At 36.7% G+C, this 15,416-nt stretch overlaps 6 protein-coding genes across 6 annotated transcripts; 3 read left to right on the top strand and 3 right to left on the bottom strand.

The window, feature by feature from the left end:
• Positions 1-18: 18 nt before the first annotated feature.
• On the bottom strand, positions 19-3,552 carry SOCG_01249 (uncharacterized protein). Its single transcript, XM_013164204.1, has 2 exons — positions 3,105-3,552; positions 19-3,054 (listed from the first exon to the last, which is right to left on the bottom strand). The coding sequence occupies exons 1-2, from the start codon at positions 3,260-3,262 to the stop codon at positions 231-233; spliced, it is 2,982 nt and encodes a 993-aa protein (XP_013019658.1). The 5' UTR covers positions 3,263-3,552; the 3' UTR covers positions 19-230.
• A 739-nt stretch (positions 3,553-4,291) lies between these two features.
• SOCG_01248 (serine/threonine protein kinase) lies at positions 4,292-6,848 on the top strand. Its single transcript, XM_013164203.1, has 12 exons — positions 4,292-4,486; positions 4,534-4,631; positions 4,695-4,738; positions 4,788-4,941; positions 4,980-5,072; positions 5,122-5,266; positions 5,305-5,454; positions 5,507-5,617; positions 5,653-5,881; positions 5,924-6,455; positions 6,506-6,583; positions 6,640-6,848. Exons 1-12 carry the CDS (start codon positions 4,387-4,389, stop codon positions 6,685-6,687), a joined length of 1,782 nt encoding a protein of 593 aa, XP_013019657.1. The 5' UTR covers positions 4,292-4,386; the 3' UTR covers positions 6,688-6,848.
• Positions 6,792-8,278, top strand: SOCG_01247 (inner membrane peptidase complex catalytic subunit 2). Its single transcript, XM_013164202.1, has 3 exons — positions 6,792-7,260; positions 7,304-7,453; positions 7,498-8,278. The coding sequence occupies exons 1-3, from the start codon at positions 7,019-7,021 to the stop codon at positions 7,640-7,642; spliced, it is 537 nt and encodes a 178-aa protein (XP_013019656.1). The 5' UTR covers positions 6,792-7,018; the 3' UTR covers positions 7,643-8,278.
• SOCG_01246 (uncharacterized protein) lies at positions 8,119-10,468 on the bottom strand. The gene has a single exon (XM_013164201.1). The coding sequence runs from the start codon at positions 9,519-9,521 to the stop codon at positions 8,262-8,264; it is 1,260 nt and encodes a 419-aa protein (XP_013019655.1). The 5' UTR covers positions 9,522-10,468; the 3' UTR covers positions 8,119-8,261.
• Positions 10,469-10,913: 445 nt separating this feature from the next.
• Positions 10,914-15,367, bottom strand: SOCG_01244 (GARP complex subunit Vps52). The gene has a single exon (XM_013164199.1). The coding sequence runs from the start codon at positions 15,249-15,251 to the stop codon at positions 13,737-13,739; it is 1,515 nt and encodes a 504-aa protein (XP_013019653.1). The 5' UTR covers positions 15,252-15,367; the 3' UTR covers positions 10,914-13,736.
• On the top strand, positions 11,092-13,696 carry SOCG_01245 (MBF transcription factor complex subunit Cdc10). Its single transcript, XM_013164200.1, has one exon. The coding sequence runs from the start codon at positions 11,340-11,342 to the stop codon at positions 13,569-13,571; it is 2,232 nt and encodes a 743-aa protein (XP_013019654.1). The 5' UTR covers positions 11,092-11,339; the 3' UTR covers positions 13,572-13,696.
• Positions 15,368-15,416: the final 49 nt, after the last annotated feature.

Below are 15,416 nucleotides of genomic sequence, written 5' to 3'. Positions count from 1 at the left end.
GCGAAAAATATTCACTTTAAGACTCGTATGAATGCCATATGCGAGTTTTTTACATTATTTTATTGTGTTTCAGTAAAATTTAATCCTTTCCTTAGGGTAAGTAGAACTTGATTTTGCATTAAATATATATAGATATAAATAAAAACTTCGGTTTTCAGGTGAATCTCATGAATCAATTAACCTCATTTAACTAATGATGTACAAATCTGGCTCCAAAACTAATTAGATAATTATAAATATCCCATATTCCGTTTATAGTTGTCAATTTCCGCTTGAGTTAGCCTATCCTGAGATGACCAGTCGGCGGATGAACTCCTTGGTCGAAAACGTAGCTTATTTCGATCTTTCGATTTGAATAACTCATCCATATGTAAAGGCTTTATGGAACCAAAAATTTTATCCGGATCCCACTTCTGCTGTCGCTTCAATTGCTCGCGAAGTTCTGGTGATTCTGCCCACGATGGTAAGTTTATCTTTTTCTTTCTTTCTTCATCATCACTTTCATCTAAATAATCACTATCAATATCAGGTAGTTCATAAGATCCATTGGGAGAATACGAACCATAATTGGTAGGCTGGCTAGTTTTGGGAGTTTTGAGCAATGGTGACTTTTGCAGTTTTTGAGAACCAGATAATTTCCTGTCAGTTGGAGGATCAACATAAGAAGAATTCATGGGCTTCTTATTGCCCAGAGAAGTTGTAGTAGTTATAGAAACTTTTTCTTTCACGGTGCTAGGTTTTGTGGGTGGAGGGAAATTTTGACGCAAAGACTTAAAGGTCTGAGGCTTCAAGTTAGCTTTGTTTAACAAAGATGGCTGAAATTGTGATCCCTTAGTATCATCATTAGCATGCAGTTCACCATTCAGCTTATGATTACTGGCTGAAATTGGTACAGACGTGACCGTATCACCTTCGACTTTTTTGGTACGAGAGTAATGTAAAGCCAAAGACTTATCTTCCACTAATTCACGAGTCGGACGTAGCGCAGATTTTGACATAACTCTTGTCAGCCCGGGTTTAGACTTAGAAGATGCTGCTTCTGCTATAAGTTTACGTCGTCTTGATTCTTCCTGTCTTTTGATCATTGCATTATTCCAATTCGATCCTGCCGTGCTTGTCACTAAACGTTTAGATCCCAGTCTGTCTGGTTTATCACCATTATGTAGTGCTTGTGACTGAACGGACTCATCTTTAACATTCGTTTCTAATGATTTTCTTGTTTCAATCTGATCTTCTGATTGATTTTCAGGTTTCGTAACACTCGAAGTCTTTATTTGACGCATTGGTATAAATCGTCGATTATTATCAGAATTAGTGTTTAGAGACGATGAGGTTCCCAGTAAATCTTTATCAGTATTATTATGTTCGGATTGCATTTGCATTAAAGATGACGATAATTTAGCTTTAGCTTTTCTTCTTTCAGTTTGTTCCAATTCACGTTGAGAAGCTGTAGCAACACGAATGGCCATAGGTCGTTGATTATGAGTGGACAAATATCCGGCTTCAGTTAATTTACGAGTTTCTTTTGCATTGTCAAATGATTTCTCTAGTGTCTTAGGATGAGAGTCATTATTTAATTCGTCGCGTGCTTCCACTGCATTCTCATGGGTATCTTTATCTGGGTTAGAATGGGACGATATTAATGAACCTTTCTGTTGAGACATAGAGTTTTTAGTTGATAGCTTTGTAAATGGAGCTATAGAAGGTATCTTTGGAACTTCGGATTTAACATGGGATTTTTTGGGATTTTTTGGCGAATCATGAATTGTTCCTCCTAGTTTTAGTTTTGCAAGTTGCAAATCTTTCGCAGCTGAGTTCCTAGCAGCATCAAGAACAACACTAACAGGTCTTCTCATTCCGGGAGGGGTTGAAGGTTCCTCTGTCCGTTTTCCGGCTAAACCTTGAATTTGTTGACGAAGTTTCTCAGCCCTCTCAAACATTGGTGTAGATTTTGATTTAGTTTTTAAGGGGCTTTCTTCATCTTCTGTTAATGATACATAGTCTCCAGCTTGTTTGTCAATCTTCTGTTCGTCATGATACGGATGATCATGGGCTAAAGCACTTGCAGATTGTTCCGATCTTGAAGGAACACCAACGCTTTTAGAGAATTGCTTATCAATAATAAATTCTTTGGAAGAAGACATCTCAGGAGAAGTTTTCCTTTGCTTAGTTGTATTTTTAGGGGCATTATCTTCTGTAGCAACAACTTCTGAGGAACGCTTATGAGGGTTTTGTTTAGGCAACGATGTTTGATTATTTATAAAATGCTCATTTCCTTGTTTATTTAAGTCGTCCTTGTTCCCGAAAGTAATAGAGGATAGGAACCGTTTTAGTCTAGAAGGGCTAGCGAGAGAAGAACTTGATTTTGGAGGTACCTGATTATTTGTATTTGTGAATTCCGTCTCTGGATTAGTCGTGGCTGTTGAGTTCTCTTTTGTTAATCGCCGATTTAGCTGATGTAGAAAAGAATTGGTTGAATCAGCTCTATTTTGGAGAGAGGCAGGGCGTTTTAATATATCTTCTCGTTTTGGTAAATGAACGAAAGAATAAGCAGGATGCCTATTTTGCAATGGTTTATTTGAACTAGCAGTAGACTTCGTAGGAGATGGGGAAGGTTCACGAAGCGGGATATCCCATTCAGTAAATTGCTGAGCAGTTGAAGGTGAAGGAACTTGCTTTGATTCATTTCCTTTGGCTTCCTTATCCATTTCAGTATCCTTATGTTCAGGGTCTAGATCCGCTGGCTTCGCATCAAGGATAAGTGAGGGTAATTTTGGTAAGGTAGAAATATGGTCGCTTTTCTCATAAGTTTCAGATGTTTTTGACTCAGGATGGGGACCTTCTGGTATATTATTAGATTGTCCATTCTCTTCCTCTGGATGGTAACTAGACTCTCCTTTGACCTTTGTTTCTGCAGCTTCTTCTAATTGTTGTTGTATTGACGATAACTGCATTCTCGGCGTTGGAAGCTCGCATCGTCGAACTGGACTTAGCCTCGGAGTAGTATACTTTTCTTTAATTTTATTGGGAGTTTTAGCCAATGTATAGAGGTCTCTGTATCCACAAGTTAATAAAAGACATGTGCTGATGATATTAGAACGTACCCTTCTAAGCGTAATTTCGAAACTTCTAACATGTGTTCATTAAGCCAATCCATAGTTTCTGAAACCAAGAAAGAAAACTCCCTCGTTTTCTCACTAGTCAGTCTGTGAGAATGCTCAAGTTCCCTGGTGAACCAGGGGCCTGACCCAAGAGAACCCATTTCCTAAAAGGTTCACTTTCAAGTTCTTAACTATTCACTTTAAAAAGGAAAGGTAACGCACAGTAGGAGAAATTATGATAAGTTTATGGGCTCGTACTTTAAGAGAAGCACAATACCATTAGAAAATGTGGTGATTTTTTTCAGGTTTACACAGTTTATGGTTAACCAGATTCGCTTTTAATAACTAACTAAACAATTTATATATGGGGAAACGTTGGAAGTTAACTTCGAAAGTGGGTGTCCCTAGGCGTAAACAAAAATAGTGAGTCGTTCTAAAGAACTGACAAAGTACTCATCGTGAAACCTAGTAAGAGAAATTACAAAAGAAAACAATGCTTAAAAAAATAAATAAATAAAACTTATTTATTACTATAGTTCAAAATTCAAAGCAAAAGAATATCTAAGACTGCGACGTGCTACGTACAAAGTTAATCAAATTTTTGTAACGAAATTCAAAAGATTTAGCCCTTTTCATTTCAAGAGATTTGCAAGTAGTCATTAGCCTGCATATAATTTATCTTTGAACTCCGGCAAACTGATGAAGAGATGCAAGTGAATTTTTCTATCAATATTCTACATTGTACATGTTTAAATGTAGCTTACTGGGATTATTATATGACTCCAGAAACTAGAAAAGCCAAAAACATATTTTTTTGCTGCATTGGGCTTTTTCTGTTTACTAGCGAACCTTTGCATAGTACAGTAGTAAATACCTTTTCTATATAGATATGTGTTCAATGAAATATAGGTGTTTTCACGTATTTTTTCACGAAAACCTCACCAATCAATGGCTTTAATTGCTAATATTTTTAATTCTCTAAGTTATACGTCTTTTTGAGAAAGGGGTACTTCTCTCAGGTCCTTATATAGCTTTAATGCCACGAACCATCCCGAATTGGTACTGAGTTACATATTGTCATTTTATTTATTAAAAATGAAGAGACTATTTCGTTAATTCTAATTTCAATTTCCAACGATAATCAGATTCCTAAACTACATGAAATATAACTTTGTTGTTTATTTACGGAACTGTACCGTATCTCTGTAAACGCGTCATTTTCTACTATTGAAGCTTATAGAAGCTGCCTGGAACACGAAACAATAAACATAACAATTCCCTTTTTATGGCAGGAATGGACGATCCTCATTCTTCAAATGGATCTCCAAAAGTAGGAGAAAATATTCAAACATCACCTAAATATCCGTTCGCAGGTGAATCAAAAGGTACGCATCTATTATGAAACAGTGGATTTTGTTTTTAACAGCAGTAGATGCTTCGTTACGGACAAAGCGCAGTTTATGCAGAAATATACTGCTTTATGGAAGTTGTAGATATTCTGAAAGTGGTTGTATGTTCCGTCATGACAATGTATGTTCCTTTTGATATCGTCATATTTGATCCTATGTTTTACATGAACTTACGCGTTTTCAGCCGCTATTACCCCAAAACAGTACACCGGAGCCGTCTATTTCTAGGTAAGTTAGTCAGCTCTAATTCGCGACCAGACTAACATGTAATGATTAGAAAAAAACTAAATGCTGCTTCTGCATCTTTTCAACCTAAGTCAACGCTTTCCGCTAAAGCTGCTAGTGCTGCTGTATTCGTCCCTAAAACCCAAGAACCTCCTATGTTTCTTTCTCGAGACCGAACCCCATTAGCTATCTCTTCTTCTAAAAATGTAAAAAAAAATTTTTTTTTTCGTTCTAACAATAACAGACTATAAATCCATATGCAAACCCAGGAATACTTGGAGCAGATGGGATGTTTTCGAATGATGCTTATTATACTCAACAAAACCAGTTTAAATTAGTGAGTGTTGATGGTGTGACGAAATGTTATACTAACTGAATATCTTAAGACACGTTACCATCTTTACAATCCTCAACCGTCTACCCTACCTACTCTTCGCCCTTACGACAGAAATGTAAATGATCTATTTATAGAAGATAACATCAGAGAAGAAATTGAGCGGAATAGTGAAGCCTCCCGTCAGACATTGCATGGTATGTATATACTCCTGAGAGGTGCTAACTTTGGCAAGCACTACCCTCTGTTGTTTCAGACTACACGTCTTTATCACCTTTAAACAAAAAACTTTACCGTTATAAGGAAGACTTGGGCTTCAATGTATGGACATATCAAGCGACATGTACGATTGATAAAAACACATACGTTTTAAGAAGGTTACAAGGTATGATTGTTATTGATCTTTTGATTATGTTTCATACTGACTAAATACATAGACTGTCCGAATCCTGTGGATTCTAATACAGTTAAATGTTTGCAGCGCATATTTCATCCAAATATTGTCACCTTTTACAGTGGCTTTAATTCCGATACTTTTAATGATCAATGTAAGACTTACTTTATCTATGGAGCTAACTAATAGCTTTAATACTTGTGTATGATTATCATCCACGATGCTCTACTTTAACCGAAATGTACTTTGACGGTATCTCTGCAGTTGACAAATCTCAAACTGAGCGTATAATGCCAAATGAAAAAGAACTATGGAATTACATGTTTCAAATGGCTATTGCTATTTCTCATTTACACAAAAATGGTTTGGCTTGTAACCATTTGACTCCTTCAAGAATACTCGTAAACCGCGAAAAGAGGTATGCAAGTTTTCATTTTATTTGCACATACTAAGCGAATAGAATCCGAATTAATAGTTGTGCTGATTATGAGTTGGCGGTACCGGTTAAACCTCCTCTCGAAAATCGACAACAACAAGATTTAAAAGATTTTGGGCGTATTATAGCTAAATTGGCTACGGGAAGCTTGGACGATGACATGTCTAAAGCTGCTAGACATATCAATCATTCCTATTCGCGTGATTTTTACAAAGCAGTCTTGTTTTTTATCTCTGAAGAACCTGTGAAAAAAGACATTGACAGCTTTTTTAGAGATTATGCCGCTCATTTTCTTCCTGTAATGGATGCTTCCTTCCTAGAAAACGCCGCAATGGAAAGGCGACTTGCACAGACCATACAGCATAAACGGTTTTTTCAAATACTATATAAGCTTATGTATATCACCGATTGCAATGACAGACCAGCGGTATTGCCTGGCTTTCGAGATCGAAAAATCTACTTGTTACATTTACTGCGTGACTATTTATTTCATCAAGTTGATGAAGAACAATGCCCTCTTATTGATCTATGTCAAGTTTTGACTACACTAGGAAAAGTAAGATACAGGATTTGTTAAATTTCGTTTGGTATCTAACGTTTTAATAGTTGGACGCAGGAATCGGTCAATCTGTAGCGTTAATTTCAAGGGACGAACTAGACTGCGCGTCAGTTACTTACTCAGAGGTACGTCTCCAATATTATGTTTATGAGTGTGAAACGTTACTAATTAAACCTTGTAGCTGAAAGCTTGGTTGGACGACGTTTTTGAGTTAGAAATTAATCTTTAGAAACGCGTATATGAATGGGTTTAAATTTTTGAGGTTATGTTAATAAAGTGGTAATTTTAAAAGGTTTTGTATAATAGACTAATTTGTTAACTTTGAACATCAAATGCGCGATATGAGGTGTAGCAAATTATTCAATTATCCTACACGATGGAAGGTAACCGCTGCATACCAGCAACTATTCCCTTTTATACTCCAGCCCAATTTTAGCATCATTTTTAATGCAATCGCATTTCAAGATACATTCAAAATAAAAATTGGTTCCAACTTGAGTAAACCATAATAGATTCTGTAGGTTGAAAATTACTCAAACTAGCTACTATAGGAACAAACAATGCCGAAGTTCCAGCCCAATAAAAAACAATTTATTTTAACCTTCGCAAGGAATTTTCTTGGAATTTCACTATGGATACCAGCTTTTTTATTCATTGAACAACACATATTCAGTATTGGAAGCATTGATGGCAGATCTATGAAACCGACACTAAATCCGGAAACAAATTTCTTAAAGCGTGACAAGGTTCTTGTCTGGAAATGGAACAAAAGTTTTGAAAGGGGGGATGTTGTTATATTAAGGTGAGTGAAATGTATATCTTCTAGGGTACTAACATTATTTTAGATCACCAGAGGATCCTCAAAAGCTTCTTGTTAAGCGTATACTTGCAGTTGAAGATGATTTAGTAAAAACACGTCCCCCGAAAAGTACGAGATTCGTACCAATTCCGGAAGGGCATGTTTGGGTGGAAGGTGATGAACAGTTTCATTCTATGTAAGCAAGATACTAAAGGATATTACTAACTGTGAATTTTGTAGCGACAGTAATAAATTTGGACCAGTTTCGACTGGCTTAATAACTGCAAAAATCATAGCTGTTGTTTTTCCATTTTCCCGAATGAGACGCATCGGTAACGATGACATGAGAAAAGATGCTTTAGTTATAAAAACTGATTTCGATTAGTCGAAAGCTCACGGTTCTTTCAGTTGGCTCAATATTATTTAATTTTTGTTTCGTGCGTGAGACTTGATTTATTTATTAGACGTTAGGCGGCGTTTCAGAACGTCGGAACTAATCGGCAGAGGTTGACTTTGAAAAACGGTACTCTTTTTATGAACTAAAGATTGCTTTCTGCTTATCTATTCTGCTTTCAGGCATGGATTGACTGACGATTTCAGGATTCATCATCCATTAAGGGTATCAGCATAAATGAAGAAGGATGTCCCACGGCTCACACAACTTTCGGTACATCCTACACATACTTTTCGAAGAAATCATGTTTACGGCGGAGTATATTGTTTGTGGAGGTTTGTAGGATGCTATCAAAAGACTGGTAATTTTTGGTTTGTGATTATCTCAAGGATTTCAAATCATTTACATAAAAATAAAGATACACTAGTTATGCCAGTGTATATTCTTTTTGTCTTTTTGTTCGTTACTGTTGATTCATGAAGCAATACTATATTATTATATTATTCTGGATAAAAGGATTCTAATAAAATGTGACGATATTAGTTTATGTTTGGAATTTAGCAAAAAAAATTGGACAATTGTAGGCATATAGATAATAGTTAAGAAAGACTTAAATTTCAATGCTTGTTGTGTACACAAGTTGCTCATTTTGGGAAGGATACCAAATGTAACAAGGAATGATGATTTCAACGATATAGCGAAGGAGCCAATACACAAAGCCATATTGACGTAGATAGTAAGTGTTATAGTAGCTTGTCGATATAAACATGGGACGAAGAGCAAAAACAACGATGCAATAAGTCAGAGAACGTTTACAAACCTTTGCCGAGCATTCAGATTTAAAATCTACTTGATTCCGTTCCTTATAAAGTACAAATATTGAAGCCAAGCAGATAACGTTGGAAACGGAGCCATTAAGCCATTGACTAAATACTAGGAGAGGAATGAAACCAATCACTGTACTGAAAATGTTGAAGAAAAGTAAAATAGAGAACCCACCAATAGCCATAAACAGGAATTTGGATTGAACGAACTGGACCGGTCGCCAAACCCCAATACCAAAAGAGGCAAGGAAAAGTAGTAGACAACGAATAAAGAGCTCAATCGGGTAATTGATTCCATTGTAGAGCTCCTCATCACAAACATCAACAGTGATTCCAATTGCTATAGCAACAATATATACTAATAACCCGTACTGAATAGGCAATACTTTCGCCGGTTGGGAACGGAGTAAGTAGATCCAAATACAAGCTGGGAGAAATAAGAGAGCTGTAAAAATTAATGGAGTGAAATCTAGATCACTTAAGAAAGACGATTCACGCCCGGTAAAATCAGTATAATTATAATCGCTATAGTAAACATAAGAACCAATATTATAACCCAAGCTTGTCAAAGGTCTCATAACGAAACAATAAACACCCGAGTCATTTATCTTCAAAGAATTATCCTTGTAAGAAGTTTCGTTGAATGATATTACATCGTTTGTTACCGAAGTTTTGTTGCAGACAAATGATCCAGTCAATTCATGTCGCTTCTCCTGAGGAATATAAGCCGACATTATAAATCTGCCTGCATTAAATGAAGAGGAAAATGCAGAGTGAGGCCACATAATTCCTAAGGAACCTAAAGCACATTCCCAATCCTTTGCATTAAAATAAGTTACAGCAGCTTGTCCAGCGTTATTCTTGTCAAATGAATCAAAGGAAAAGTAAGCATGAGTATTGTTTGAATTGACTTTAACACTTTCACAATCTAAACTGATCCGATGCTGATAGTCAAGATCATAAGGAAAATGAGCACTACTGACTTGCAAGATGCAGTAGACTGAAATCAGCCATAATAGCCAACTCTTACAGGAAACAAGACCCATTTTAAAAATTCTAGGTCTCCTATTTCTTTGTTGGTGGAAGGCAGAAAAGAGAAATGTACAGATCAGATTTTAAGTGGGGTTGGAACGTAACGGATAGATAGTAGTTTATTACAAAACCAAACCACTATAACAAAACACGAAATCACAGTACCGTCCTTTTGAACTGTCCCACCGTTCTTGGTTATCCCAGCGACCAGGGTGCCTGATTTAAATGAATGAAGCTTCATAATTCCACCTGCGGACGGTTTCTTCTTCCACAACGTCCAGATTCCTTTGAATGAACGCCAAAAAAATCGTGATCCTTGCATTCATGAAATATCCAAGATTGATCCATTAGAATTTCTATTCGTTTCATAAAGATCTTTCCATCAAACGATCCTCCTTTTTTAAGCAGTCCCTTCTTTATTTATTCTCTTCCCGCATCGAAAAAGGTCAATAGTTTCTCTTTAAAATTGTTGGGTCTTCAGCATGTTGAAACAACTCTTTCAGTCATGATTTCGTTCCTATCATTACTAGAATTTTCTTACAAAAATTTTCCTGCAATCTGTTTATACAGCCTAAATAAAAAGGTTTTATGAGTAAGTACCTTGCGAACTAGAACTACTAGGCATCTGCCAGCCTATATATCCACGATATGAATTTCTAAAAGTATGATCAGTTTAACATATGTGGAGATACAAAGGTAACCTTCCTTCTCAGCATATATAGGCAATGTCAATTATCACTGAATGGATGTGACCAGTGCCGTCCACTACGTCCACTAGACTTGTTATATATTTACTGAAGTCCTCCTCTTCAAGCATAACCTGAGGCGATCCAGGTATAGTGCAACAATACCAATATAATCTCATGCATTCTCTGAAATAGAAATGGGTGCTCATCTATTTATAGTGCAAACTATCCTTTGAAGATATTTCAAAAAAGTATTGTCTCATAGTTCATGCATACGAGGATATCACAATGACTTCAAATCCGCTTCCTTAAGGACTTTGAGCGAAGATCGCACAACTCAAAATGCTACTAAGCATTCCCCAACGACATCAAATGTAAAACATATGTCTTGCAAGTTTCAAGTTGTTTACCTTAAATAATACGAATTTTGAGATTTTTTTTTTGTTTAGATCGATTAGCTAAATAATATACAACATCAATATTCGAATATTTTGTTTAGATATCACCTAATGCATATTGTAAACAAACATCAAACGCGTCGCGAAGATGATGTCACATACTCTCTTAAACGCTTTGTTTACGATTTAGTAAACATTTGGAATGGCTTTAAAAACCGTGTTTATCTTTAATTTAAAAGGATAAGCTAATAGATCATTGATATCAGAGATGAACCTTACATATACATGTCCGAAAATAATTGAATCGGTTCCTTAAAAGTCAAGTGAAAATTTTTCAAAATTCATTACTTGTAGCAAATGTCTTATAGGAAGAAACCTCTTAAAAAAAACATTTTATGATGAGGTTTATTGAAAAAAAAGAGGAAAGTGAAAATATTTAATTGGATTTCGAGATGCTATGAAGGATATATCGTTAAAACGAACACGGTTGTTCGTAGTAGCTAGAGGGTACAACTAAACAACAAACACTTCACCCAAACTTCCTTCACTTCAGACTTATTATAAAAGGATTTAACCCTTAATAACAACCAAACGAAGACTTTTGGAAAAAGGTGGAACCGTCTTTTATATTTTCTCAAGGAGTTACACTAGAGTCTTTTGGAAGTTGGATGAGCGTGTTGTACGAAGGAAACTCCGAGAGAATAACACGATTCTCGCTTTAGATTTTAAGTCTCGTGGTATATATATCATGACATCTGCAAATTTCGTCTCTCAATTCGAGCTAGGAAATGATTCTTTTTCATATGAAAGAAACCATGAACATTTCGGAACGCCAAAAGAAGAAACAAAAAATACATACAACGACAATCCGAATTTGAGGATTTCTATAAATTCTCAAGTTTTACGAGATGGAAAGGTAGTTGAGCTAAACGCTATTGAATTGTCTGGTGTTCGGTATATCGAATTGCAATATGGTGAACACGTTGCTCTCCGTCGGTGTTCTGATTCACACTTTAATATATCTCAAATTCTTCGTCTTGCCGGAACAAGTAGTCTTGAGAATGCAGCGGAATTGGATGAAATAATCGAGAACGGTGAATACGAAAACGTCGACATCAAAGACCCTCATGTTGACGGTGTTTGGGTTCCTTTTGGAAAAGCTGTCTCAACAGCGAAAAAATATGGTGTTTACGAGATGCTACAGTCTTTAATTTCATTTAACTTGGATTTATTTCCAAAATTGTCAAAAAGCCCAGAACATCCTGATAAGGACCCTCAAGAAGCATATCTTTCAAACAGGTTACCTTTACGGAATCATAACCATAATAATCTATCGAAGGTTGGGAAACCCTCTAATAATGCTGGAAACATATCGTCACCTTCATTTATGAATAAACAAGAACAGAAAGCTGGAAAACGCTCAAATATGTACCTTTTGGACTCTTCTTCTATCACCACTCCTGAAAACAGCATCAAGCGACACAAGCTGCATTCACCTGGCTATTCGTATCCTGCATCATTCCCTTCTGCATACCTCCCATCTACCCAACAGGAAGTTCATCTCAAAAAGGAAAAGCTTGAATTTCCGATATCATTTTCCACACTGACCGCTAGTCTACCGCCCCTTGATCAGAATGTTATGCACGACTATAATACCTCTAAGGATGTTTTAACCTCAATATTCTTAGACTTAAATAACTCGGACATTAAGTTTGTTGAATCCAAATTGACAGATCTTTTGGATTTAGACGTTCCTATTGACGAACTAGGACATGCTGCTCTACACTGGGCAGCTGCCCTCGCGAAGATGCCACTGTTAAATGTCTTAATTAGTAGGAAAGCGAATTCACTACGTGGAAATTTAACAGGAGAAACCGCTTTAATGAGATCTGTTATGGTCACTAACCATTTAAACCAGTCGTCTTTTCATGAGTTGCTTGATCTGCTCTATCCTTCCCTAAACTGCATCGATCACGCAGGTCGTACAGTGGTTCATCATATATGTCTAACGGCGGGAATCAAAGGAAGGGGCTCTGCAGCCAGATACTATTTGGAGACCCTTTTGAGATGGGCTGACGCTCATGCCACTCCAAGCAATGGCTTTACAATAGAAGAATTCATTAAAAAATATTTAAATTACCAAGACAAAAATGGTGATACGGCTGTTAACATAGCAGCTCGTATCGGAAATAAAACTGTTGTGGATATTTTGCTACAAGCAGGGGCTTCCAAAAGCATACCTAATCGGGCAGGCTTAACAGTTTATGATTTTGGAATTTTTGGTGATGATGAGGCAAAGGATATTAAGGAAACTGTCAATGTTTCCAACACTAATATAGAAAAAGAAAAATTTGTGATGCCCGCTCAGCAAAAAAGCAAAGATATTATTACCTCGGTCACGGATGTTATTACTTCGTTAGATAAAGATTTTCAAGATGAAATGGCTGCGAAGCAATCCATGATTGATAACACATACGCCCAATTGAGAGAATCTACAAGAAAGCTAGCAGAATTTCGAGAGCAATTGCGACGGTCAGAAACTCATACTCTTATGCTATCAGAGTTGAAGCAGAGATGCAAGAACTTAGAGCTATCAATTGATGAACAGAAAAATGAGTTGCTGGCTTTAGACAAAAACTTCAGTTCAGTCAGTTTAACTGAAACTGTTGATGCGGATGCGCCTTTCGTGGTGAACTCTAAAAATACACCGTCTGTTACTGAATTAAAGATTCGCATCGCTGCTTATGAACGAAACGAAGCTCGACTTAACGCTCTTGCTGAAACTCTTCACCGTCGCAATGCTAATATCAAATCAAAATGCCGTCGAGTAGTATCCTTATGTACAGGTGTTGAGGAGACCAAGGTTGACTCTTTACTTGAAAGTTTATTGCAAGCAGTAGAGAGTGATGGTCAACAAGGAGAAGTAGATATGGGCCGTGTTGCAGGGTTCCTAAGGGTTGTGAAGGAGCATCAAGCTTAAAGTCTTTAATAGTTTTTATATTGTGGCACTTGATACAAGGTTAGCAGGAAGCATTCTAATTTCACATAAATATAAATATATATATAACTAGCTAAAGAATATTCCAGGCGATAATACTAATAATGAAGATACGTTTTATTAATACTTTGATATTGGATATTGTCATTAGTCGTTTACTTTGTCATTAAGTTCTTCGAAGTATAGTTTTTGGTCAGAAGCCAGTTTTCCATGGGCACCACTTAAAACTGTAGAAATGAGAGTGAAGTTGTTTGACAGAAAACGATTCCTTTTCCGTTTGTCGGACATGCCCTCACAAAATCTATAAAGTAAAGCAGTAAAGTCATGAGATAATCGAGAAACACTGTGAGTCAAAGGTTCGGCTTCCAAAGAATTAGCGCTAAGTGTTGCGAGACTGTACAGTAATTCGGAAACTCTTTGAGTTAATGGATGAGGAGTAGAGGCGAGGTCGTCGGGTTTCGAAGGAAGAGGGCACTTTTGCAATGACTCAGAATGTAAATCCATGATTGTTTGTAAACGGGGCCAAAGTAATATGATCATGGCCGTATAGTGAGGCTCTATAACAGGAACCAAATTTTTTTGTGATTGTAAAATAAGATCCTGAGTAAATCTAATACACTTGAGAATCGAAATGCTATCAAGACTTGTACTTATTAGGTCTGAAACATATTGTTGAGACAACTGTAAAGTGTCATCAAATATTGTTTGAAATATAGTTTTTTGTTCATCCATAGAAAGTTCAAAATACTCCACAAGGAAGGAATATTCGGCGCTTGCGTGTTCTGTAAACACAAGTTCCCATGAAAAGTATACACGTTCCAAAAACTGAGGCGACGATTCTATATGGTTTAGTGTCGAAGCCATGAGGACGGAATTAATATCAAAGTTCTGGGAACGTAAGTCAAGTGAAAACATCCGACTTGACTGGATCTGTGTTGAACCTTTTCCAAGCATAAAAAAACCTTTTCTATCTTCCTCGGGACGAATTAGCTCACCCTTATGAATGTTGACTCGGGATAAAAGTAGAGAATAGTGGTAAAAATGATAGTGGTAATACCAGCTCATGGTGTTTATATAAGCCTTCCGCAGCTCAAGTGATAATTGTGGATTATGCTTTGAGAGAAACGAGTAATAACTTTTCTTAGCGATTAAACGATGCTTCCTCATAGAAGCAACATCAACAAGACCATGGCGAAACAATTTAATCGTAACAACAATGTAATTTCGAATCCTCTCAATGGCTTTGTAACATAGCTTTTGACACAATTCCATCTGTTCTCCACTACTCTCTTGAGACAGAAGCATCAGCTTCTCGTTATTGACAACGCTCTTTTCATCTCCAATGTAAATCTCCAGTTGTTCCAACGCGGTTGCCCAACTGGGATGATCCATATCGCCAGTGCATATTGTTTTTATTAATGTAGGAGGTAAAATACCGGTATCAATTTCGGCCCCCATAGCAGACTCTACCTTCTTCATATTATTCAGACGAACATGAATGTCACTCGACCGCTGACTTACTTTATTAATATCTGCTGTCGCGACATCCAAGTTTACCTGGAAATTCTCAAGGGAACCGACAACTTTCTGTAGCACTTTCTCTAATGCATCAAATTGGATGGCATTCGTTAAAGCATCTTCCTCCCAATTATTCTGTGGCATAATCCTTTATTTACTCAAATAAATGAATTGAATGTTCCGAATTCATTCCCTTAAGAATTTATGTTGACGGACTTCACCTCTGCACAAGTAGAAAGCAAGTTACTCCACAATCTAACATGTACCCTTGACATAACAACATTGTAATCCACAATTTTCTCTTTACGC

The sequence above is a fragment of the Schizosaccharomyces octosporus genome, assembly GCF_000150505.1.
Source record: "Schizosaccharomyces octosporus yFS286 unplaced genomic scaffold supercont6.3, whole genome shotgun sequence".
NCBI lineage: Eukaryota > Fungi > Ascomycota > Schizosaccharomycetes > Schizosaccharomycetales > Schizosaccharomycetaceae > Schizosaccharomyces > Schizosaccharomyces octosporus.
The sequence above is the reverse complement of the archived record's forward strand: the minus strand, read 5'-3'. Positions and strand labels throughout refer to the sequence as shown.